We start from the raw sequence: 27419 nt of genomic DNA, 5'->3' as shown, positions 1-27419 counted from the left end.
TGCCCCAATACTGGTGCCAGTGCCCCATAAATCAAAACCATTCCTCCCACACCAATCCCTGAGCCACCCATTCACCTCTTTAATCCTATCTACCCTACGCCCATCTGCACGCAGTTCAGGTAGTAATCCAGAGTGGTTAGTATGTTTGCCGACGATACAAAGGTTGCTGGTGTTGTGGATAGACTGGAGGGATGTCAGAAGTTGCAGCGTGACATAGGATGCAAGACTGGGCAGAGAAGTGGCAGATGGACTTCAATGTGGATAAATGTGTAGTGGTCCATTTTGGCAGGACCAACAGGATGCAGGAGTACAATATCAAGGGTAGGAGTCTTCACTGGGTTGAAGAGCAGAAGGTCCGGGTCCATAGGACTCTCAAATCGGCCTCGCAGGTAGAGGAGGTGGTCAAGAAGGCATATGGTGAACTGGCCTTCATTAATCGAGGGATTGAGTTTAGGAGTCAGGAGATAATGCTGCAACTTTATAGGACCCTTGTCAGACCCCACTTGGAGTACTGTGCGCAATTCTGGTCGCCTCACTTCAGGAAGGATGTGGAAGCTATTGAGAGGGTGCAGAGGAGATTTACAAGGATGTTGCCTGGATTGGGAGGCATGCCTTTTGAAGATAGGTTGAGGGAGCGAGGTCTCTTCTCCCTGGAGAGACGAAGGTTGAGAGGCGACCTGATAGAGGTTTATAAAATGTTGAGAGGAATAGATAGGGTGGATTCTCGGAGGCTATTTCCCAGGGCTGAAATGGTCACTATGAGAGGACACAGGTTTAAGGTGCTGGGAAGCAAGTACAGAGGAGATGTTAGGGGTAAGTTTTTCGGTCAGAGGGTGGTGAGTGAGTGGAATCGGCTGCTGTCGGTGGTGGTAGAGGCGAACTCACTGGGGTCTTTTAAAAGACTTCTGGATGAGTACATGGGATTTAATGGGATTGCAAGTTACAGATAGTTCTATGGCTTGGTAGGTATAGATGTGATCGGTGCAACTTGTGGGCTGAAGGGCCTGTTTGTGCTGTAGTGTTCTGTGTTCTATATTTCTGTTGAGGCTGTCTGTACATTATAGTTTTCAAAGGTTCATCAGAAATTCCTTGCTTTTAGCCCAGGATCCTGTTGTCTTTTATTTTAATCACTGTCCTCCCCACAGTTCATTATATTACAAGTTTGTTTTGTATGTAACTTTTGAAATTATGTCCTGTATGCCTAATGTACTCTGAAGGCAAGGAGTGATCCTATCAGCGATCACTGGGAAGCAACTTGTGTACCCTTCTGCAGTCTGAAAAACATTCTTCAACACCACCCCTATATTGCTGACAAACCTTTTAGTTGGCACTTTATCTTTGATTTGATTTATTATTGTCGCATGTATTGGTATACAGTGAAAAATATTGTTTCTTGCATACTACACAAAGCATACCGTTCATAGAGAAGGAAAGAAGAGAGTGCAGAATGCTTACAGTCATAGCTAGCATGTAGAGAAGTATCAACTTAATGCGAGGTAGGTCCATTCAAAAGTCTGATAGCTGCAGGGAAGAAGCTGTTCTTGTGTCGGTAGAATCACAGAATCCCTTCTGTGAAGAAAGAGGCCATTCAGCCCATCAAGTCTGCACCGACAACAATCCCACCTAGGCCCTGTTCCTGTAACCCCACACATTTCCCTGCTAATTCTATTAATCTGTGCGTCCCAGGACAATTTAGCATGGCCAATCAACCTAATCCGCACATCTTTGGACTGTGGGAGGAAACCGGAGCACCTGGAGGAAACCCATGCAGACATAGGAAGAATGTGCAAACTCCACACAGACAGTGACCCAAGCCAGGAACCGAACCCAGATCCCTGGAGCTATGAGGCAGTAGTGCTAATCACTGTGCCACTGTGCTGCCTGGTACGTGACCTCGGACTTTTGTATCTTTTTCCTGATGGAAGATGGTGCAAGAGAGAATGTCTGGGGTGCATGGGGTCTTTGATTATTCTGGCTCCTTCTCTGAGGCAGCGGAAGTGTAGACAGTGTCAATGGGTGGGAGGCTGTTTGCGTGATGGATTGGGCTACTTTCATGACCCTTTGTACGATTTTGCAATCTTGGACAGAGCAGGAGCCATACCAAGCTGTGATAGAACCAGAAAGAATGCTTTCTATGATGCATCTGTAGAGGTTGGTGAGAGTTTTAGCTGACATGCTAGATTTCCTTAGTCTCCATTGGAAGTAGAGGTGTTGGTGGGCTTTTTTAACTGTAGTGTCGACGTGGAGGGACCAGGGCAGGCTGTTGGTGATTTGGACATCTAAAAATTTGAAGCTCTTGACCATTTCTACTTCACCCCCATTGATGTAAACAGGGGCATGTTCTCCACTGCACTTCGTGGAGTCGATGACGATCTCCTTTGTTTTGTTGACATTGGGAGAGAGTATAGTTGTTGCACCAGTTCACGTGATTCTCCATCTCTTTCCTGTACGAATGCCTTTTGTAAGTCCGTGTATATTAGTTTGATTTTTCACTATGACTTTGGCAGTAAATTTTTAAATTGTGAAAGATTTTGATAGAATTGATACATTCCAGTGACAGACTTTGTTGATAAGTACGTAGAAAGAGACTAAACCAGAGTGTCTCGTTGGAAACCATGGATGAACAGGGGCATCCACTGCTTACTGAAATCCAGGTCTGAGGTGTTCTAGTTGGCTAATCCTGACCTATACAGGAAATTCAGATAAAATCCATGGAGAATCATCAGAGATGCCAAGATACAATACCGGACAAAGTTAGAGTCCCAGGCTAGCTACACAAACACCCACCGATTATGGCAAGGTCTGTATGACAGAACAGGCTACAAGGCGAAGACATGTTGTACGTCCCAGAAGCCTAAGCCGAACCGGTATCCTAGGTCACCATCGTGAACTTTAGATTGGCCTTCTTGAAAGTTAACCCATGTAAAGCGACTGGCCCGGACGACTTGGCAGTAACATTTATTTCGTCACAAGTAAGGCTTACATTAACACCACAGTGAAGTTACTGTGAAATTCCCTGAGTCGCCACAGTCCGGTGCCTGTTCGGGTCAGTGCACCTAATCAGCATGCCTTTCAGACATATTTGCAGGGGTATTTGCAGACATCTTTAACCTCACCTTACTCCAATCTGAGATTCCTACCTGCCTCAAGAGGATGACCGTCATTCTGATACCAAAGAAAAGCTAGATACCATCCTTAGTGACTACAACCCAGTGGCTCTGGCATCTATTATGAAGTGCTTCAAAAGGTTATTAATGCACACATCAACTCCAGTTTTCCAGATTCATTGCAATTCGCCAATTGCCTTGACAGGTCCACAGCAGAAGCCATCTCCCTAGCCCTGCACTGAACCCTGGAACACCTGGATAACAAGGTCACTTATGTCTGACTCTATGTTGACCATAGCTCAGTCTACTGAGTACACTCCTTCTACACTTATGACTGCGGATCCAAATTCCAGTCCAACTCCATTTTCAAATTGACGCCACCACAGTGGGTCGGTGGAGAAAGGTAGACATTCTAGTGAAATGGTGCAACGACAATAATCTATCCCTTAACATCAGTAAAATGAAGGAGATAGTCATCACCTTCAGGAAATGTAGTGGGAGGACGTGCCTCATGTACATCAACGGTTATGAAGTGGAGCTGGTCAAGAGCTTCAGGTTTCTAGATGTCCAGATCACAAACAACCTGTCCTGGTCCCTCCACACTGACACTGTAGTTCGAAATCCCACCAACACCACTATTTTCTCAGAAGGCTAAGGAAATTTGACATGGCCACTATGATTCTCCACAATTGTTTTACAGATGCACCATGGAAAGCATCCTTTCCAGATATATCACAGCTTGGGATGGCTCCTGCTCTGTCCAAAACAATGAAGGGTCATGAATGTAGCCCAGTCCATCACCCAAACCAGCTTCCCATCCATTGACTCTGTCTACACTTTCCACTGCCTTGGGAAATCAGCCAGCATAATCTCCATGCACTCTGGACATACTCTGTCCCACCACCTTCCATTGGGAAAAGGTACAGAAGTCTGAAAACATGTACCAACTGACTCAAGAACAGCTTCTTCCCTGCTACCATCAGACTTTTGAATAGCCCTTTCCTTCTCTGTGAACGAGCACGCAAGAGACTATATTTTTCACTGTATCCCAATACGTGATAACAAATAAAATTAAATCAAAGTTCCTGTGATTTCAGGGTGACTGGGAGGGTAAAGCAACTGTTGAGCAGTCCTGAACCAAGAAGGTTCTTCTGACTGAGGTGTTTAAAGAGGGGCTGACAGTAAATGACGCTCTAAGGAATTCCGAAAAAAAAAGATATTTTCTTTAAAATGGTTTCAGGAAATGTTAATACCAAGGTTGAGTAATGTCCATCACACTTGTTCAAAAATACAAAGAATCAGATTAATTTGAGAAATCCAAAGATGTGCAGGTCAGATTGATTGGCCATGCTAAATTGCCCCTTATGTCAGAGGGACTAGCAGGGTAAATAATAGGGGCTAAGGAAATAGGGATAGGTGGGATTGTGGTTGGTGCAGATTTGATGGACAGAATGACCTCCTTCTGCACTGTAGGGATGCTTTGGAAAATAATTCCTCAGATTTGCTGTTACTGGCCCCACTCCATGAAGCAAACTTAGCCTCCTTCATAAGCCAGTCTGAGCTTTATGTGAGGAAATATTGAGAGACTTGTGTTGAAGACAGACCTTGCACCTTTGAACGTGGTTGTCTTGTCTTGAGTAGGTGGAGCCACGAATTGAAACTATTGACGCACAAACTATAATCCACTAGACACGTAAGAGTCGTATACACAGTATTCATAGCATGTTTATAATAATTGCAATCTCATGAGTTCTAATCCAATCAGAATACTTTTTGTCAAAAATATTCCTCAGCAGGCTGTATGACAGAATGATGAGATGTAGATACCATTCTGATTGCTTGGAGTAAACATTTAGTGTCATCATAATATAACCACTAATGCTGTGGGCTCAAAATGGCCCAATGCCAGTAGGGAGGATTCAGTTTTCTGTTTGTTCAATAAACAACTTGTTCTAGTTACGTGCATAAAGTAGTAGAGGTTTTTAACCTTTCTGAAGAGTTTGGCATTGTTTCCAGGTGCTGCAATCACATGTTCCTAATGGCCAGAAAATGTTTGAAAAGCTCATCAGTGCTGAGTTTGCTGGCATGAATGAAGAAGAGACAAAGCTGGAAGATCTGCGATACCGATGGATATTGTATAAGGCAAAGTTGAAGGAGGCTGGGGAGCTCTTGGTGCGTACGATGAATTGATTTTACAGAAGCTGTTGAATAGCATTTCTCTGAATTATGCTAGTTTTTCATTTGTCAGCGGTCCTTTGTGATTTATACAATTCAGTTCACAAAATTGTATGGATCTTGGTGTGTCTTTAAAGTTTATTTATGAGCCTCAAGTAAGGCTTACGTTAACACTGCAATGAAGTTACTGTGAAATTCCTCTAGTCGCCACAATTTGGCGCCTGTTTGCGTCAATACACCTAACTAGCACATCTTTCATGGACTGTGGGAGGATACCGGAGCACCTGGAGGAAACCCATGCAGACACAGGGAGAACATGCAAACTCAACACAGGTAGTGACCCAAGCCAGGAATCAAAACGGGAATTGTGATGCAGCAGTGTTAACAACTGTGCCGCTGTGCTGCCAGGAATTGAACTGGGGCCCTGGCACTGTGAAGCAGCAGTGCCCAACCACTGTGCTGCCAGGAATTGAACCTGGGTCCCTGGCGCTGTGAGGCAGCAGTGCTAACCACTGTGCCACCGTGCTGCCAGGAATTGAACCTGGGTCCCTGGTGCTGTGAGGCAGCGGTGCTAACCACTGTGCCACCATGCTGTCAGGAATCGATCCCAGGTCCCTAGTGCTTTGAGGCAGCAGCGCTGACCACTGTGTCACATGTCTCTGTACAGAAGTGGCCATTTTAATGCAGGTGATATAAATCAAACCCAGGTGCTCGTGCAGGAGGTGGTATGGGTCAGCTTTGAATATCTGGCATGATTTATTCCAGAGGATCAGGTTCCGTATGTACACACTGACAAGACTCCAATCTACCTCTCTACTATCTCACAGAGAGAGACCCTGAAGAAACTACAGGACAGTTTGCCTGATTCTCATCAGATGGAAAGGAAAACGTGAATAATGTACCAGAAGTGCTGAGAGAAGCATGTTTTAATGAGGAGCTGTAGGAAATCAGCATTAGTAGAGAAATGGTTTTGGGGAAATTGATGGGATTGAAGGAGGATAAATCTCCAGATCCCGATCATCTTCAGCCCAGAGTACTTAAGAAATTGACCCTGGAAGTAGCAGATGGTTAGTTTCCAAAATTCTTTGGACTCTGGAATAGTTCCTACAGATTGGAGGGTAACTAATTAAATTTGCTATTCAGAAAGGGAGGTAGAGAGAAACAGAGAACTATAAACCAGTGAGCTTAACGTCAGTACTGGGGAAGTTGCTAGAGTCTATTATCAAGGATTTTATAACTTAGCATTTGGAAGACAATGATATAATCAGAGAAAGTCAGCATGGATTTACAAAAGGGAAATCATGCTTGATGAATCTTTTGGAGTTCTTTGAGGATGTAAGTAGTAGAGTTGACTGAGGAGAACCACTAGTTATGATTTATTTAGACGTTCAGAAGGCTTTCGACGAGGTCACACGTAACAGATTACTACGATCAAGGAGTATATGTTCATACTTCCTTGAAAGTGGAGTCACAGGGGGACAGAGTGGTGAAGAAGGCATTTGGCATGCTTGATTTCATCGATCAGAACATTGAATACAGGAGTTGGGACGTCTTGTTGAATTTGTACAAGACGTTGGTAAGGCCACACTTGGAATACTGTGTGCAATTCTGGTCACCCTATTGTGGAAAGGATATTATTAAACTAGAAAGAGTGCAGAAAAGATTTACTAGGATGCTACCGGGACTTGATGGATTGAGTTATAAGGAGAGGCTGAATAGACTGGGACTTTTTTCTCTGGAGCGTAGGAGGCTGAGAAGTGATTTTATAGAGGTCTATAAAATAAACAAGGTAGATCGTGAATATCTTTTCCCAAAGGTAGAGGAGCCTAAAACTAGAGGGCATAGGTTTAAGGTGAGAGGGGAGAGATACAGAAGTGTCGAGAGGGGCAATTTTTTTACACAATGGGTGGTGAGTGTCTACAACAAGCTGTCGGAGATAGTAGTAGAGGCGAGTACAATTTTATCTTTTAAAAAGCATTTAGATAGTTACATGGGTACGATGGGTGTGGAGGGATATGGCGCAAATGCAGGCAGTTGGGATTAGCTTAGGGGTTTCAAAAAAAAAGGTGGCATGGACAAGTTGGGCTGAAAGGCTTGTTTCCGTATGTGTAAACCTCTATGACTCTGTGTAAAGTTAAAGCACATGGGATTGCAGGTATTGTCTTGAGATGGATAGAAAGCTTGTATGCAGGGAGAAAGCGAAGAATGACACAAATGGGTCTTTTTCTGATTGGCAGTCAGTGACTAGTGGGTTTCCTCGGATTTGTGCTGTGACCTCAAGTGTTCACATTATGTATTAATGATTTGGAAGAGGGAACTGAATGTATTATCTCCAAATTTGCAGATGATACAAAGTTGATGGGACGGTGAGCTGTGAGGAGGATGCAGAGATGCTTCAGCATGATTTGGACAGGCTGTGTGTGTGGGCATGGGCATCGGCATAGCAGATGCAGTATAATGTGGATAAATGTGAGGTTATCCACTTTGGTGGCAATAACAGGAACACAGATTATTACTTGAATAGGTGCAAATTGAGAGAGGTGGATACTCGACGGGACCTTGGAGTCCTCATGCAAAAGTAAGCTCGCAGGTACAGCAGGCAGTGAAGAAGGCAAATAATATGTTGGCCTTTGTGGCGAGAGGATTTGAGCCTAGGGATAGGGATGTATTGCTGCAGTTGTATAGGGCATTGGTGAGGCCATACCTGGAGTACTGTGTGCAGTTTTGGTATCCTTATCTGAGGAAGGACATCCTGTGTAGAGAATTCAGCAGAGGTTTACCACGCTGATGCCTGGGATGGCAGGTCTGTCATGTAAGGAGAGACTATGTTGGTTAGGATTATATTCACTGGGGTTTAGCAGAGCGGGGATCTCGTAGAAACTTATGAAATTCTAACAGGATTAGGCAAGGTAGATACAGAAAGAATGTTCCCAGTGGTGGGGGAGTCCAAGACCAGCGGTCATAGTTTGAGGATAAGGGGTAAACTTTCTAGGACTGAGGTGAGGAGAAATGTCTTCACCCAGAGGGTGGTGAATGTGTAGAATTCACTACCGCAGAACCAAATACCAGAAAGTTATGTGATTTCAAGAAGAAATTAGATATAGCTTTTGGGCTAAAGGGATCAAAGGATATGGGGGGGAAGGGGGATCAAGATATTGAATTTATGATCAGCCATGATCAAAATGATTGGTGGAGCAGGCTCAAAGGTCCGAATGGCCTGCTCCTGCTTCTGGTGTCTATGTTTTTATGATAAATGCTGGAACCTAATAATACTGATGTCTTAAGATGATGTGGAGATGCTGGCGTTGGACTGGGGTGGGCACAGTAAGAAGTCTCACAATACTAAGTTACAGTCCACCAGGTTTATTTGGTATCACAAGTTTTTGGAGTGTTGCTCCTTCATTCGGTGATGAAAGAGCAGTGTTCCAAAAGCTCATGATACCAAATAAACCTGTTGGACTTTATTCAAGACTTCTTACAATGTCTTAATTATGGTCTTGATTTTGTTATTGTGTGATTAGAGTCAACTGTTTTACAATGTTAAAATGAAAATTATATTTGAGGATGTGGCGGTGAGCAGCTTTCTTCAGCTGCTGCAGTGCCTATGGTGTTGGTGCATCTACAGTGATGTTAAAAAGGGAGTTCCAGGATTTTGATCCATTGTTAGTGAAGGATGGTGGGCGAATTGGAGGAGATCTTGCAGTTTTTTGTGTTATCATGTGGTTCAGCTTTTGTGTCATTCTAGCTGGTACAGAGTGTGGGTGAGGGAGGTAGTGTTTAAGGAATCTTGGTTAGAATTGCATGGTTGTAAATTGGAAACATTGCTGCACAATGCACTTGGACGTGAATGTGTAAGGTGGTGGATGTGGTGCTAGTCAAGTGGGCTGCTTTTATCTTAGAACATAGAACATAGAACACTACAGCACAAACAGGCCCTTCGGCCCACAAGTTGCGCCGATCACATCATCACCTACCAACCTACAGACCTATCTATAACCCTCAATCTCATTAAACCCCATATACTCATCCAGAAGTCTTTTAAAAGACCCCAGCGAGTTCGCCTCCACCACCACTGACGGCAGCCGATTCCATTCACTCACCACCCTCTGAGTGAAAAACTTACCCCTAACATCACTTCTGAACCTCCCTCCCCGCACCTTAAATCTGTGTCCTCTCGTAGCGACCATTTCAACCCGGGGAAATAGCCTCTGAGAGTCCACCCTATCTATTCCTCTCAACATTTTGTAAACTTCTATCAGGTCGCCTCTCAACCTTCGTCTCTCCAGGGAAAAGAGTCCCAGCTCCCTCAACCTAACTTCATAAGGCATGCCTCCCAGTCCAGGCAACATCCTTGTAAATCTCCTCTGTACCCTTTCAATAGCTTCTACATCTTTCCTATAGTGAGGCGACCAGAACTGCGCACAATACTCTAAATGAGGCCTGACAAGGGTCTTATAAAGTTCCAGCATTACCTCCTGACTCCTAAACTCAATCCCTCGATTAATGAAGGCCAGTACACCATACGCCTTCTTGACCACCTCCTCCACCTGCGAGGCCGATTTAAGAGTCTTGGACTTGTCGAGCTTCTTAAGTTTTGTTGGAGGCTCACTCATCCAAACAAGTGGAGAATATTCCATCACACTTGTGTCCTGTAGAGGGTGAACAGGAGATGAGTTACTCGCTGCAGAATTTAAAGCCTCTGATGGTTGTAGTTCTTGGAGGCCAATCATCTTTGCCACAGGACGTTGCTGCAAAAGCTCCTCAGACCCTAGACCCAATTTCCTTTGACTGCTTTGTCAATGACTTTCCTTCCATCATAAAATGAGAAGTGTTCTCTTGGCCAGTATTTATATGACTGGTCCAGTTCCATTTCTGGTCAATATGATCTCCAGGTTATTGTTGAAATTGGAGGAGCTATCTCACAGACCACTTAAACAAAGGCCAAGCATAATCATACTCTGAAATCATACCTGACAGACAATATCTGAAACATCATCTCTGGGTATTTTCTGTCCCGTTACCAAATCCTCCTCTGGGAGGTTGTGCCAAAATTGGAAGTTTTGTCCCAAAACTGGGAGAGCTGTCTCATTGACTAGTTCGTATTCATGCTCATTCTCTGAACCATACCTTACAGACAATGTCCCAGGCGCCACCATCACTATTCCTGAATATGTCCTATCCCTACAGATCCCTGCAGCATACTCATTGAGAGTGGCTCCGAAGTCGCAATGATCTGAAATCTTTCTTGGTAATATAAGTTGCAATAGTCTCCCCAGGAGCTCTCCCAGTTGAGTTGAGTTTAAATCATTGTGATATTACTGGCTTCAGGTGGTTGTGTGTTTTCACCAATTCAATATTTCAGTGAGTGACTGGGAATCGGGCGCGCTTGGGGATGTGAGGCTGCATACTACGTTGTAGGCCTTGATCCCACACATGCTCAGAAGGATTGCTTTTCTCATCCCCTCCATCTCTATTCCATTGGCTGAAACTAGTAGTCCAAACATTCAATGTATTATGTCCAATCCTTTATAGAGCATCAAAAGGGTCTAGCCAAATAGGGGAATATCTGCACTATTTTGTTTCTCAACTTGAACTGAACTTTTTGAGTTTAATACTGAAGATCTTGAGACCGCTTTTTTCTTTTATTCTGTCGCCAATGTAATAATTCCAGATCACCAGTTAGGTGAACAACTGCAACATTTATTTACATCTAACTATCCTCATTGGCTACAGGGGAGGTCCCTGAGAGTTGGAGAATAGCCAATGTTGTTCCTTTGTTTAAGAAGGGTAGCAAAGATAATTCAGGTAATTACAGGCTGGTGAGCTTTACGTTTGAAGAGTGAGAGGGAATCTCATTGAAACATAAAATTCTAACGGAGTTAGATAAGGTAGATTCCGAAAGAATGTTCCCAGTGGTCGGGGAGTCCAGGACTAGGAGAGGATTCTTTGAGACGGCATTTACTCCCACTTGGGAATATGTGGATGCATCAGTGAGTGGCAACATGATTTTGTGAAGGGGAGGTCATGTCTCACTAACATAATTGGGTTTTCAAGGAAGTGACAAAGATGATTGATCAGGGCAGTGAATGTTGTCTACATGGACTTCATTAAGAACTTTGACAAGGTCCCTCATGGCAGACTGGAGAAGAAGATGAAGTCACATGGGATCAAGTGAGCTGGCAAGGTGGATACAGAACTGGCTCGGTCATAGAAGACAGGATAGCAGTGGAAGAGTGTGTTTCTGAATGGAGGGCTATGACTAGTGGCATTCCTTAGGGATCAGTGCTGGGACTTTTGCTGTTAGTAATATTAAATGATTTGGAAGAAAATGTAACTGGTTTGATTAGTAAGTTTGCAGACGGCACAAAGGTTGGGGGATTTGTGTAAAGCGATAAGGATACAGCAGGATATAGATCGGTTTGTTAAATGTTTCAAGAGAATTTTCTACATCAGTATATAGAGGTGCCAACTAGAGGGGATACGATACTGAATCTCCTATTCGGAAATGAGTTAGGGCAGGTGATGGATGTGAGTGTGAGGGAACACTTTGGATCCAGTGATCATAATGCCATTAGTTTCAACCTGATCATGGATAAGGATAGATCTGATCCTCAGGTTGAAGTTCTGAACTGGAAAAAGGCCAAATTTGATGAAGTGAGAAGGGATCTGGGAAGTGTGGATTGGTACAGGCTGTTCTCTGGTAAGGATGTAAATGGAAAGTGGGAGGCCTTCAAAGAAGAAATTTTGAGAGTGCGGAGTTTGTATGTTCCTGTCAGGATTAAAGGCAAAGTAAATAGGGATAAGGAACCTTGGTTCTTGAGGGAGATTGTAACACTGATTAAGAGTTTGAGAGAGTTATATGAAATGTACAGGCAGCAAGGAACAGATCAGATGCTTGAGGAAGATAAAAAGTGCAAGAAGATACTTAAGAGGGAAATCAGGAGGGCTAAAAGAAGACATGAGGTTGCTTTGGCAGACAGAGTGAAGGAAAATCGAAAGAGCTTCTATGGGTATGTAAGGAGCAAAAAGAAAGCGAGGGATAAAATTGGTCCTCTTGAAGACCAGAGTGGTAGACTGTGTATGGAACCAAAAGAGATGGGGGAGTTACTAAATGGGTTTTTTGCATCCGTATTTGCTGAGGAAACGAGCATGGAGTCTACGGAAATTGGGCAAACAGGTAGGGAGGTCATGGAACTTCTACGGATTAAAGGGGAGGTGGTGCTGGCTGTCGTGAGGCAAATCAGAGTGGATAAATCCCCAGGACCGGACAGGGTATTCCCACGGATCTTGAGGGAGGCTAGTGTTGAACTTGCAGGGGCCCTGGCAGACACATTTAAAAAGTCAATATTCACGGGAGAGGTGCCAGATGATTGGAGGGTGGCTCATGTTGTTCTGTTGCTTAAAAAAGGCTCCAGAAGGAATCGGGGAAATTACAGGCCGGTAAGTTTGACGTCGGTGGTGGGCAAGTTATTGGAAGGTGTGATAAGGGATAGGATCTACAAATATTTGGATAGACAGGGACTTATTAGGGAGAGTCAACATGGCTTCATGCATGGTAGGTCATGTTTGACCAATCTACTAGAGTTTTTCGAGGAGGTCACCAGGAAAGTGGATGAAGGGAAGGTGGTGGATGTTGTCTACCTGGATTTCAGCAAGGTCTTTGACAAGGTCCCTCATGGGAGGTTAGTTAGGAAAGTTCAGTTGCTAGGTATAGATGGGGAGGTTGTAAATTGGATTAGACACTGGCTCAATGGAAGAAGCCAGAGAGTGGTTGTGGAGTATTGCTTCTCTGAGTGGAGGCCTGTGACTAGTGGAGTGCCGCAGGGATCGGTGTTGGGTCCATTGATGTTTGTCATCTATATCAATGATCTGGATGATAATGTGGTAAATTGGATGAGCAAATTTGCTGATGATACAAAGATTGGAGGTGTAGTGGACCGTGAGGAAGGTTTTCAAAACTTGCAGAGGGACTTGGACCAACTAGAAAAATGGGCTGAAAAATGGCAAATGGAATTTAATGCAGACAAGTGTGTGGTATTTCACTTTGGAAGGACAAACCAAAGTAGAACGTACAGGCTAAACGGTAGGATTCTGAAGAGTGAAGTTGAACAGAGGGATCTGGGAATACAGGTACAGAATTCCCTAAAAGTGACGTCACAGGTGGATAGGGTCGTAAAGAGTGCTTTTGGTACATTGGCCTTTATAAATCAGACTATCAAGCATAAAAGTTGGAGTGTTATGGTAAGGTTGTATAAGGCATCGGTGAGGTCAAATTTAGAGTATTGTGTACGGTTTTGGTCACCTAGTTACAGGAAGGATGTAAATAAGGTTGAAAGAGTGCAGAGAAGGTTCACAAGGATGTTGCTGGGACTTGAGAAGCTGAGTTACAGAGAGAGATTGAATAGGTTAGGACTTTATTCCCTGGAGTGTAGAAGAATGAGGGGAGATTTGATAGAGGTGTATAAGATTTTGATGGATACATATAGAGTGAATGCAAGCAGGCTTTTTCCACTGAGGCTAGGGGAGAAAAAACACGGGGCATGGGTTAAGGGTGAAAGGAGAAAAGTTTAAAGGGAATATTAGGGGAGGGATTCTTCACGCAGAGAGTGGTGGGAGTGTGGAATGAGCTGCCAGATAAAGTAAATGCGGTGTCACTTTTAACGTTTAAGAAAAATTTGGACGGGTTCATGGATGAGAGGGGTGTGGCGTATTATGGTCCAAGTGCAGGTCAGTGGGACTAGGCAAAAAATGGTTCAGCACAGCCAAAAAGCCTGTTTCTGAGCTGAAATTTTCTATGGTTGGAGACTTGGTGGGGAGATGGCAGATTCAGTTTAATCCGGACAAATGTGAGGCATTTTGAAAGGCCTAATACAGATAGGAAATATACAGTAAATAACAGAACCCATAAGAGTTCTGATTGATAGAGGGATCTGGACGTACATAAGTTACTGAAAGTGACAACACACGTGAAGAAGGTAGTCAAGAAGGCACATGGCATGCTTGCCTTCATCGGCCGGGGCATTGAGTTTAAAGATTGCAAATCATGTGGCAGCTTTAGAGAACTTTAGTTAAGCCGCACTGGGAATATAGTGTTCACTTCTGCTCGCCACACTACAGAAGGATAGAACATAGAACACAACAGCACAAATAGGCCCTTCGGCCCACAAGTTGCGCCGATCATATCCCTACCTACCAGGCCTATCTATAAATCTCAATCCCATTAAATCCCATGTACTCCTCCAGAAGTTTCTTAAAAGACCCCAGCAAGTTCGCCTCTACCACCACCGACGGCAGCCGATTCCACTCACTCACCACCCTCTGAGTGAAAAACTTACCCCTGACATCTCCTCTGTACTTGCTCCCCAGCACCTTAAACCTGTGTCCTCTCGTAGCGACCATTTCAGCCCTGGGAAATACCTATAAGAGTCCACCCTATCTATACCTCTCAACATCTTATAAACCTCTATCAGGTCGCCTCTCAACCTTCGTCTCTCCAGGGAGAAAAGATCTAGCTCCCTCAATCTATCGTCATAAGGCATGCCTCCTAATAAGAACATAAGAACATAAGAAATAGGAGCAGGAGTAGGCCATCTAGCCCTTCGAGCCTGCCCCGCCATTCAATAAGATCATGGCTGATCTGAAATCCAGTCAACATCCTTGTAAATCTCCTCTGCACCCTTTCAATAGCTTCCACATCCTTCCTGTAGTGCGGCGACCAGAAATGCGCACGGTACTCTAAGTGGGATCTGACAAGGGTCTTATAAAGTTGCAGCATTACCTCCCGACTCCTAAACTCAACCCCTCGATTAATGAAGGCTAGCACACCATACGCCTTCTTGACTACAACCTCAACCTGCAAGGCCGATTTAAGAGTCCTATGGACCCAGACCCCAAGGTCCTTCTGCTCCTCAACACTGCTAAGAGTCCTCCCCTTGATATTGTACTCCTTCATCCCATTGGACCTATCAAAATGGATCATTACACATTTATCCGTGTTGAAGTCCATCTGCCACTTCTCCACCCAGTTTTGCATACTATCTATGTCTCGCTGCAACTTCTGACATCCCTCCAGACTATCCACAACACCACCGACCTTCGTGTTGTTGGCAAACTTACTAACCCATCTCTCCACTTCCTCATCCAGGTCATTTATGAAAATCACAAACAGCAAGGGTCCTAGAACAGATCCCTGGGGCACTCCACTGATGACCGACCTCCATGCAGAAAAAGACCCATCCACAACCACTCTCTGCCTTCTGTAGGCAAGCCAGTTCTGGATCCACAAGGCAACAGCCCCTTGGATCCCTTGCCCTGTCACCTTCTCAAGAAATCTTGCATGGGGGACCTTATCAAATGCCTTGCTGAAGTCCATGTAAACCACATCCACTGCTCTTCCTTCGTCAATGTGTTCAGTCACATTTTCAAAGAACTCAGCTAGGCTCGTAAGACCTGCCTTTGACAAAGCCGTGCTGACTATTTCTGATCATAATAAACTTTTCTAAATGTTCATAAATCTTGCCCCTCAGTATCCTCTCCATCAACTTACCAACCACTGAGGTCAGACTCACCGGTCGGTAATTTCCTGGGCTATCCCTGTTCCCTTTCTTGAAAATAGGAACTACATCCGCAGTCCTCCGGAACCTGTCCCGCCTCCATCGCCGGGGCTCTGCGATCTCTTCCCTCGCCTCCCACAGTAACCTGGGGTACATCCCATCCGGTCCCGGTGACTTATCTATCTTGATAGAATTTAAAAGTTCCAACGTATCCTCTTTCTTAACGTTCACATACTCAATCTTTTCAGTCCGCCGCAAACTTGCAGTGCAGCCTCCCAGATCATTTTCCACAGTGAATACTGAGGCAAAGTACTCATTAAGCACCCCTGCCATTTCTTCTGGTTCCACACAGACTTTTCCCCCTTCACCTTTAATAGATCCTATCCCTTCACTTCTCATCCTTTTACTCTTCACATATTCGTAGAATGCCTTGGGGTTCTCCTTAATCTTACCCGCCAAAGACTTCTCATGACCCCTTCTGGCTCTCCTAATTTCCTTTTTAAGCTCCTTCCTACAACCTGTATACTCTTCTAGATTCTTAACATCGCCTAGCTCCCTGAACCTTCTGTACGCCTTTCTTTTCTTTCTGACTAGGTTCATTACAACCTTTGTGCACCACGGTTCCCGTAACCTACCAAAACCCCCCTGTCTCATCAGAACGTTGTCGTGCAGAGCTTCAGACGAACATTCCTTGAAAATCCGCCACCTTCCTTCAGTACTTTTCCCCAAGAATATCTCCTTCCAATTTACTCGTCTAATTTCCTGCCTGATGGCTTCATATTTTCTCTTACTCCAGATAAACACTTTCCTAGCCTGCCTGACTCTATCTCTTTCCAATGCTATCATGAAGGAGATAGAATTATGATCGCTGTCCCCAAGATGCTCACCCACCAAGAGATCTGACACTTGTCCAGGTTCGTTAGCCAGTACCAGATCAAGTACAGCCTCTCCTCTCGTAGGCTTATCCACGTACTGTGTCAGGAAACCCCCCTGAACACACCTAACAAAGTCCTCCCTATCCAAACCCCTTAGCCTAGGGGTATTCCAATTGATGTTTGGAAAATTAAAGTCTCCCGTCACGACAACTCTGTTGGGTAGAGTATTGGCTAACTGATGGAAGACAGAAGGTTGGGAAAAGAGGGTCATTTTCAGGATGACAACCTGTAACTAGTGGAGTGCCACAGGGATCAGTGCTGGGGCCACAACCATTTACAATATATTAATGACTTGAACGAGGGAAGTGAATGTACTATTGCCAAGTTTGTGCATGACACAGAAATAGATGGGACAGCAAGTGGTGAGGAATGACACAAAGGTTCTACAGAGCAATGGAGAAAGCTGCAGCACAGAGGGATTTGGGGGTCCCTGCGCATAAATCACAAAAAGCTGTCATGCAGGTAATTGGAAAGGCAAATGGAATTTTGGCCTTTAATTCAAAAGGAGTGGAGTATAAAAATAGGGAAGTCTTGCTAAATGTATACAAGGAAGTAGTTAGACCACACCTGGAATACTGAGAACAGTTTTGGCCTCCTTATTTAGGGAAGATATACTGGTAATGGAGGCAATCCAGAGAAGGTTCGCTAAGTTAATCCCGATATGGAAGGATTTTCTTACGAAGAGACGTTGCATAGGTTGGGCTGTCCTCGTTGGCATTTAGAAGAATGAGAAGTGACTTCATTGAGACATATAGGATTCTCGGGGCTTGACAGGGTAGATGTTGAGATGTTGTTCCCATTGTTGGAAAGTCTAGTACTAGAGAGCATAATCTAAAGTTTTAAAGTTTAAAGTTTTTGAAGTTTATTTATTAGTGTTTCCGAGTAATGTAAGCAAGTAGGCTTACGTTAACACTGCAGTAAAGTTAGTTAAAATCCCCAAATCGCCACACTCCAGCACCTGTTCAGGTAAACTGAGAGAGAACTTAGCACAGCCAATCCATCTAACCAGTACATCTTTCAGACTGTAGAAAACCGGAGCACCCAGAGGAAACCCACACAGATACAGGGAGAATGTGCTGATTCCACACAGACGGTAACCCAAGCCGGAAATGGATCCCGGCTCCCTGGTGCTGAGAGACAGCAGTGCTAACCACTGTGCCATCTGAGTAAGAGTAAAGGTCACCCATTTAAGAGAAATTTTTTCTCATGAGGGTAGTTAATCTGTGGGAATTCCTTAGCACGGAAAGCTGTAGAGGTTGTGTTCAAGGCTGAAATAGTTTTTTAATCTAGATATAAGGATTATGGGGATAAAGTGAAAATGTGGCTTTGAGGATTATCACATCAGATCAGTCACAATATCATTGAATTGTGGAGCAGACTTGATGAGCCGAATGGCCTACTTCTAGTTTTATGATGTTTGGCCTTGTAGAATTAAATGTGGCAAAGTAACAGTATCTTTACTTGATTATAGTGCAAAGTAGTACTTTCAGTTGGTGTTCTTACAAAGTGATGCCCCATCTCTGCTGCATTGTTGTTGCCCCCACAATGCCCAGTATTTGTACTGCATTGCCTATTACCTCTCCGTTGCTCTGGCTGTGTGCTGCTTTCTCAGTGTTGTACTTTTGTGTTTGTTTCTTCAGGTTAAAGGCCAAGGTGAGATAGATGAATTCAGGAAGGTAAGTTTATTTTGTTAAATCTTTTTTGAGTGTTTGAATCAGTTTATTCAGTTCCTACCAATTTGTCAAGTTACGGTGCGCTTTGCTGAGATCTCATTGAAGAGGCAAGTGAAGGGAAGTTTTTCACCAACTTTCTGTTGCTGTTGTGTACTAATTGGTTTTCATTTCAACACATCCTTCAAGTATTAGAAGACTTATGTGGAGAATTCTTTGGACCCATAACCTGTAGCCTCTAGGCCTAGTTCTATGGCAATATGGAGAGTACTAGTTTGCAATTTTTATGGTAATATTGAATAGAGCTCTCTAAAGCACGATTAAAATTCCTGGAACATACTACCTAACAAAAGCAAATTTAAATTGTGTATTCAGTGTGAAACACTGACCCTGGCAGTTTTGTTGCTGCACAAAACTGGAGAGACAGTGGCACACTGGTTAGCACTGCTGTCTCACAGCACCAGGGACCTGAGTTCAATTCCGACTTTGGGGGACTGTCCGTCTCTGTGACACATTATTCCCATGTCTGTGTGGGTTTCCTCCAGGTGCTCTGGTTTTCTCCCACAGTCAATAGATGTGCAGTTTAGGTGAATTGACTGTGCCAAATTGCCCCTTGGTGTCCCAAGATGTGAACAAAGAGAAGTACTGCATAGGAACAGGCCATTCAGTCCTCCGAGTCCGTGCTGATCCTGATGCTGTAACTAAACTAAACCTTCTGCCCTTACCCGGTCCAAAGCTGCCACGTCCTTCTAGTAGAATGAGGACCAGAACTGCGCACAATGTTGCAAATGTGACCTAACCAAGGTTTTATATTATCAAGTCTCGTACTCAATGCCCAGTCGATGAAGCCGTGAAGGCAAGCATACTATATGCCTTCTTAATCGCCTTGGCCACATGTGTTGCTACTTTTGGGGAACTGTGGACCTGGACACCTATATCCCTCTATGTTAACATTCCTTGGGATTCTGCCATTTACATTTTAATTCACACTTGACTTTGATCCTCAAGATACATCACCTACATTTGTCCATGTAGGTTAGATGGATTAGCTGTGATAAATATTTGGGGTTGTGGGGATAGGGAAGGGGAGAGGGCCTGGGTAAGTAAGATGCTCTGTCAATTTGCCATTGCAGGCTTGATGGGCCAGACGGCTTCCTTCTGCACTTTTGTAATTCTGTGATTCAAATTGAATAGAATTGAAGTTTAAATATCCCCATTCCTCGCCGATCAATGGTCAAATGAAACTTTCACACACAATTAAGAGACTCATAATGTCTCCTTCTCAACTGTTTTTTTCCTATTACTTTTGATCTTTGCCTTTATGGTGCTCAGAAAATTTTAGTATTACGAATTGTTTAATATGTAATACATTAAATATGGCGACAGATTTAATAACTATGACAATTTATAGTTATATAACAGTTATATAGTTATGGCATGACACTAGGCAATTCTGTGGAACGAAGGGACCTTGAAATGTTTATCCACAGATCTCTGAAGGCAGAAGGACATGTTAGTGAGGTGATGAAAAAGGTACATGGGACACATGCCTTTATCAATCAAGGCATAGACAACAAAAGCAGTGCAATCGTGTTGGAGTTGTATAGAACTTCGGTGAGGCCACAGCAGGAGTACTGTATGCAGTTCTGATTGCCACATTATCGGAAGGATGTGATTGCACTGGAGGGGGTGCAGAGGAGATTCACCAGGATGCTGCCTGGGATGGAAAATTTAAGTTACGAAGAGAGGTTGTGTAGGCTTTGGTTATTTTCGTTGGAGCAGAGAAGACTGGGGCGACCTGATCTAGGTGTACAAGATTATGAGAGACAAGGACAGAGTGGATAAGGAGCAGCTGTTCCTCTTAGTTGAAGGGTCAATCACAAGGGGACATAGGTTCAAGGTGAGGGGCAGGAGGTTTGGGGGGGCTTTGAGGAAAATCTTTTTTTATCCAAAGGATGGTGACAGTCTGGAATGCGCTGCATAGGAGAGGGTGGAGGCGGGTTACCTCCAATCCTTTAAAAAGTAATTGGATGAGCACTTGGCATATCAAAGCATTCAGGGCTATGGGCCAAGTGCTGACAGATGGGATTAGCTGGGAGTTTCAGGTGTTTCTCATGTTGTTGATGCAGACACAATGGGACAAAGGGCCTCTTCTGCATTGTATGATTCTATGATTGTAATTTTTATTTCTCCCATAAATAATCAAATAAATGACCAGATAATTTTGTTTAACTGTTTAACTTTGCCACTAAACTCAATGAGGAAAGCTTGATTAAATAATAGTTCAATGCTTTCCACACTTTAGCTGGGAAAGTAATTTCTTTAATGTTTAATGAAACATTACATTTTGAAGGTTAAAATATTAGTTATGATAAATTGCAGTGTTTGTATGCTTGATGCTACTCTGAAATCTAATACTCTGCCTTTTAATCAATTGCTTTTTCTGATTTGTTTTCCAGAAGACTTCAGGAGGGATTTACCACTACCTGTCCCGTGCTTGTTGTGCCGCACTCCCTCTCCAGCTATTCCTGCTCCTCTTACTACTCCTTGCCTTCCTATTGCCACTGATCGAGGAACAGGATAGCTGCAGCGTGGTTAACAACTTTGCACGCTCTTTCTACCTGACACTGAGATATCAGGGTCCCCCTCCAACATAGCCAGGCACCTTGAATTCACTCTAAAGTCAGTTCTTCAGTAATGCTGGAGAACAGAGCTTGTTCTTGTAGCTGTAATGTCAGTGTTCATACTGACATTTCAGTTCCTGACAAACTTTGGCAGAAGTTGCTTGATTATTTTGCAGGTGTTGTTAAGGAAGCCTACTATTTGTAGCTTTATGTTAACAGATACCTGCTTAAGGATAAGGCTCTATAATGAACTGTTGCCAGAAGCTGAAAGTAATTTATTTAGAACCAGTAATCATTTTTATATCAGTTTCTGACTGAAGTTTGAAGTTCCAGTCCTCCTCTTCCTTTGGGCAATGATCAATTTTAAATCTGATTTTAGATTGGTGTAACTGCCAAGGTGAGAATTTACTTTGTATTTTTGTAACTTAGTGTGGCTGACCAAAGTTACCAGAAGTTACTCATTCAACCAGTACATGAAGGAATGTTCTAAACTGCAAATCAGTATTATATTTTAAATATATTGCAGGAGTTGCATCATAAATATAAGCCACAATTTGCCACTGATGTTCAACTATCTTCTTGTTATTTCCAGAGACTTTGGTGTTTAGGACAAAGTTCAGTCATGTCAGTACAGGAGGATCATTTGATCCATTGTGCCTCTGCCAACATTTGAAAGAACTTATACGGCTTGCCTTATTTCCTGCTCTTTCCTCGGGCCTGTAATTACATCCTCTTTTCAAGTAATTATCAATTCCCTTTTTGAAAGTTATAATTGGATCCGATTCCACCTTATTTTCAGGCAGCACATTCCTAATTATCATAACTCAGGACAAAAAGGAATTCTCCACATTTCTCTTCCTACTCCCAATCCCAGTTCTTCTGATAATTATCTTTAATCTATGTCCTCTAATAATTCATCCTTCTGCCGCTGGAAAAAGTTCCTCATTTACTATATCAAAACCTCTTTACGATTTTTAACACCTCTATTAAATCTCCCCTTTAACCTTTCCCACTCTTAGCTTCTGCAATCTCTCTTCGTAAATTAAGTTCTTCATTCCTGGTACAGTTCTAGTATTGCTCAAGAATCGCTTCAGTATCTTCCTCAAGGTTTGGACATCCAGCCTGAAACCCAGAGTTGGACACGCTGCTCCAAATGGGATCTAACTAGTAACTCACAGATTTAGCATAGCTTCTTTGGTTTTGTTTTCTATTCCTCTCCTAATAAAACCAAGGATTGTATATGTTTTTTTAACAGGCTTCGCAAAGCTTGTCCTCCCTATTGACTGTTCTAATGCAGTCTTTGCCAACCTCCTATCTACATAAACTTGAGGTCATCCAACATTCTACTGACCTTATTTTAATTTGCCTATTTAGACTGAAATTAGACCTGTTCACTAGCACTTCTGTGCTCGCTGATCTACATTGGTTCCTGATCCACCAATTGCCTATACCAAAGGAAAACCAGACAGCGTGCTTTAATGACTATCATCCAGTGGCTCTGACGTCCATCATTATCAAGTCCTTCAAAAGGATAGTAAAAGGCATGAATCAACTTTGGCCTCCCATGTTGCCTGGATCCACTACAGTTCGCCTATCGCAGCCAAAGGTCCACAGTAGGCATCATCTCCCTGGCTGTGCACTTAACCTTGGAACACCTGGATAACAAAGACACTTACGTCAGACTTTTGTTTATTGATTACACTCAGTCTTCAATACCATTATTTCTACGAAACTCATCTCCAAATTCTGTGGCCTGGGGCTCGACGACTCCCTCTGCGATTGGATCCTAGACTTCTTAACCCACAGACCGGAATCAGTAAGGGTAGGCAACAACGCCACCTTCGCGATCGTTTGCAACACCAGTGCCCCACAAGGCTGTGTTCTCAGCCCCCTATACTACTGCTTATGCACGTATGATTCTGTGGCCAAATTTCTGTCCAACTCAATTTTCAAGTTTGCTGATGACACCACCGTAATGGATCAAATCTCAAACAATGATGAGACAAAATACAGGAAAGAGATAGAAAATCTGGTGAACTGGTGTGATGATAATCTCTCCCTCCATGTCAGCAAAATGAAGGAGATAGTCATTGAAAGCATAGTGGAGGACACGCTCCTGTCCACATCAATGGGAATGAAGTGGAAGTGGTTGAGAGCTCCAAGTTTCTAGGTGTCCAGATCACCAACAACCTATCCTGATCCTTCCATATTGATGCTTTAGTTGAGAAAGCCCAACAATGCCTCTACTTTCTCAGGAGGCTATGGAATTTGGAATGTCCACGACAACTCTCTCCAACTTTTACAGATGCACCATAGGAAGCATTCTTTCTGGTTGTATCACAGCTTGGTATGGCTCCTGCTCTGCCAAGACCGCAAGACAACAAAGGGTTGTGAATGAAGTCCAGTCTATCGCACAAACCAGCCTCCCGTCCATTGACTCTGTCTACATTTCCCACTGCCTTGGCAAAGCAGCCAGCATAATTAAGAACCCTATGTACACCAGACATTCTCTCTTTCTCCTTCCTTTGGGAAAAAGAAACAAAAGTCTGAGGTCCATACCAACCGACTCAAGAACAGCTTTTTCCCTGTTGCCTTCAGACTTTTGAATGGACATACCTCATATTAAGCTGATCTTTCTCTACAACCTAGCTATGACTATAACACTACATTCTGCACCTTCCTTTCCCGTTCTATGTATGGTATGCCCGTAAAGCGTGCAAGAAACAATACTTTTCACTGTATGCTAATACATGTAACAATAATAAATCAAATCAAGAATGAAAATTTTAAAATCAAAACCTCTCTGCTCCAATCTCCTCCATTCCTACTATGCTTTGAAATCTTTGTACTCCTCTATTTGTGGTCATCTGCACACCCCTAATTTTAATGACTTTACCATTGGTAGCTGCTTCTGCTGTTTAGGGTCTAAGCTTCGGAATTTCTCCCCTAAATATCTTTGCCTACCTACTTCTCTCTCCTTTAAGATGCATCTTAAATTCTTTGGCCAAGTTTTTGATCGTATGTTTCAATATCTTATGTGACCCCATGTCAAACCTTCTTTGTTAATGCTCTTGTGAATCATCTTGGGATGCTTTAATATAGTAAATATAAGTACAAGTTACTTCACTTCCAGTGAATTATATATTTTTTCCCATCGTGGAGGTGGCTGTAACTAACAAGGCCAGCATTTATTGCCTTTGAGAAAGTGGTGGTGAGCCAACTTCTAGAAGCGCTGTACTGTACCCATTGTATATATACCCCAAGTAGCTATGCTTGTATCCCTTTTTTAAAATATATTATTTGATTTGCATTGTCTCTCCTCCCAAAATGTATCACTTCCTACCATTTGCCTGCCCATTTCACCAGATTATGCCCTTTTGAAGTCTCTTCTCCCTGTCTTTACATTTCCAGGCTTTGTGTCATCTGCACTAAAATGCTGCCCTCTTTACCCAAGTTCAGATTATTAACATATGGGGGGACCAATATATACTTTCCACTACTCTCTGCATAGTGAATTTTGTATCCACACTAACACTGTCCTTTTAATACATGCATTTCATAATCTGATCATGACACCTTCACAGTGCAGAAGCAGATTTTATTCTGGATCCTTGTAAATCTGTTTTAACTTGCTTTGAAAATGGGTCCTATTTTGCAAGCTTCTGATGTGAGTATAGTTTTAAGCCAGTTCTTGTTTTTTTTTAAAAAAAGTACTGCTAATGTGAATTTGATGCAACAACATTATTTTCAAGTAATGATATTTAGTTAGCTGACTAACTGTAAAATGCTCTATCACACTTAGAATGAGCAATCTTAAAATAAATCTCTTAACCAGCTTGGAGGGTTCATACTCAAATATATACATTACATATACATGCCTATTCACTTCCTGTCTAAAATTAATTCCAATTTTGAGTGAGGATTTTACTTTGAAAATCCATATGCAAACACACGTTCCCATGGAAACCCACACCTGTGACTAGTGTGTCTCAGGGGTCTGTGCTAGTGCTGTTTCCTATCTATATCAATGATTTTGGTGACAGTGTACGGGGCATCATCATTAAGTTTGCAGTTGACTGTAAAATAGGTGGTGCTGTAGACAGGGAGGAAGTTTTATCAAAAATTGCAACAGGGACTTGATCAGCTGGGGAAGTAGGTCGAGAAATAGCAAATAAGAGTTCAGTACAGGTACGTGTGGAGTGTTGTATTTTAAAAAGCCAAATCAAGATATGATTTTCACAGTGAATGGTAGGACCTTAGGGATTATTGTGGAACAGAGGGACCTTGGAATTCAGGTGCACAGTTCTGTAAAGATGGAATCACTGGTAGATAGGGCAGTGAAGAAGGCTTTTGGCATGCTGGCCTTCATCAGTCAGGGCATTGAGTGTAGAAGTTGGGAACTTATGTTGCAGTTGTACAGGACGTTGGTGAGGCTGCACCTGGAGTGTTGTGTTCAGTTTTGGTCACCTTGCAATAGAAAAGATGTTATTAAATTGGAGAGAGATTTACAAGGATGTTGCCAGGACTCAAGGGCCTGAATTATGAGATATTGAGGGATTAACATGGCATGCAACTAAGAACTTTTGTATTGTTTTCAAAATGACAAGGTTAAGACATCTGTGATTAACGAGCTTACCCTTTAATAGTTCTCTTTCTTTCAACATAACAATATTACGACCTTAGATATGGTTAACCTGACTAAACAAAAGGTGTCTTGCGATTAAGTATCGTGTCTCAGACTGCATATAATCGTAAGAATTGTAAAAGCTACATAAAGGGGTACTGTCCCATTATTCAGCGCACCTTTGCTACCTGATTCCCAGCACTGGGTGGAAGTTACGTAGCAAAGGGTTGCGAGCTTGCATATGTAAGAAGAATAAAGAACTTTTGAATCGGACAGCGGTTGATGTTTGCTTTTGTATTAAGGACGGAAGAGTCTCGCGAAAAACAAACATAAGTTATAGGGAGAGATTGTGCAGGCTAGGATTCCTTTTTCTTTGGAGCGTAGGAGACTGAGGGGTGATCTTACAGAAGGGTATAAGATCATGAGAGGCAAGGATAGGGTGAATGCACTCAGTGTTTTTCTCAGGGTTGGGGAGTCAAGATCTAGAGGGCACAGGTTTAAGTTAAGAGGGGAAAGAACTAATGGGAACTTGAGCAACATTTTTACATAGAGGGTGGTACGTATGTACAATGAGCTGCTGAAGGAAGTGGTTGAGGCAGGAATATTGACAACATTTAAAAGGCATTTGCACAGATATGTGGATAGAAGAAATTTAGAGGGATATTGGCCAAAAGCAGGCAAAAGAGGTTAGCTTAGATGGGCATTTTTGTCAGCATGGTCCAGTTTGGGCTGTGCTATAATTTCAATGAACCTTTGGAATTTCTTCCCTAAATATCTTTGCTGACCTACTTCTCTCTCCATCTGTGAATATTTTGCTGTTCAGATTTGTTGGAAAACCAGTTGAAAACTCAAAGGGAGTGATTTTTTTCAGTTTTACCTCCTCTCCCCCTTAGGGTGTTAATGCGGGTTTGGGGGGAGAAGGAGTGGATAAAGAATGTGGCGGGAGCTGAAAGATCGGTTTCCCTCTAGCATGACACAATTTTTCAACTGCCAGAGTCTGGATAGGATGGTGGAATGCTCACTGTCCCACTGCACAGAACATTAGGGTAGGAAATCCCCTTTTGCATAATTGATAAGGCCAGGGTCACAACATACCATGCCAATTTCCAATGGCTCAGCGGTAGGGAAGAACATAAGAAATAGGAGCAGGAATAGGCCATCTAGCCCTTCGAGCCTGCCCCACCATTCAATAAGATCATGGCTGATCTGCAGTGGCTCAGTTCCACTTTCCCGCTTTCTCCCCATAACCCTTAATTCCCTTGCCTACCAAAAACCTATCTACCCGTGTCTTAAATATATTTAGCGAGGCAGCCTCCATCACTTCAACGGGCAGAGAATTCCAGAGAGTCTCCCCACCACTCGACTTCATCCTGATCGGCAAATTCTGGCCAAAATGTTTTGAGTGCTGATGCTATTTGTTCTGTTTTATAAGTCCAAGCTTTTAATTAATTAAAGGTTAAATGATATATATTTCACTAACTCAATTAAATATTTCAATTTCATAGTGTCTTTTAATATCTTTATTAAAGTTTTGATTTGAAGACTTTACCCTTTGTCCAAAGTTTGGACTGAATGTTATCAATGAATTGGATAAAGGAATCGAGTGGAGCAGTAAACAGTATATCACAGTATTGTTATTCCTGAGGGGAGGAGTTAAACTAGGCTTATAATTCCTTGAATATAGAAGATTGTGAGATCAAATTGAATTATTTATGCTACAGGTTTTGACAG

At 43.0% G+C, this 27419-nt stretch overlaps 1 protein-coding gene across 1 annotated transcript in view; it reads left to right on the top strand.

The window, feature by feature from the left end:
- syne3 (spectrin repeat containing, nuclear envelope family member 3) overlaps positions 1 to 27419 on the top strand; it is a 102441-nt gene extending 75022 nt beyond the window's left edge. Inside the window, exons 11-13 of the mRNA XM_080202116.1 lie at positions 5124 to 5279; positions 18411 to 18446; positions 20900 to 27419. Coding sequence (XP_080058242.1) covers positions 5124 to 5279; positions 18411 to 18446; positions 20900 to 21097 — 390 coding nt within the window. The 3' untranslated portion in view covers positions 21098 to 27419. The remainder of the gene's footprint in view (positions 1 to 5123; positions 5280 to 18410; positions 18447 to 20899) is intronic.

The sequence above is a fragment of the Carcharhinus amblyrhynchos genome, chromosome 14 (assembly GCF_965287045.1).
Source record: "Carcharhinus amblyrhynchos chromosome 14, sCarAmb.v2.hapA, whole genome shotgun sequence".
NCBI classification, from domain to species: domain Eukaryota; kingdom Metazoa; phylum Chordata; class Chondrichthyes; order Carcharhiniformes; family Carcharhinidae; genus Carcharhinus; species Carcharhinus amblyrhynchos.
The sequence above is the reverse complement of the archived record's forward strand: the minus strand, read 5'-3'. Positions and strand labels throughout refer to the sequence as shown.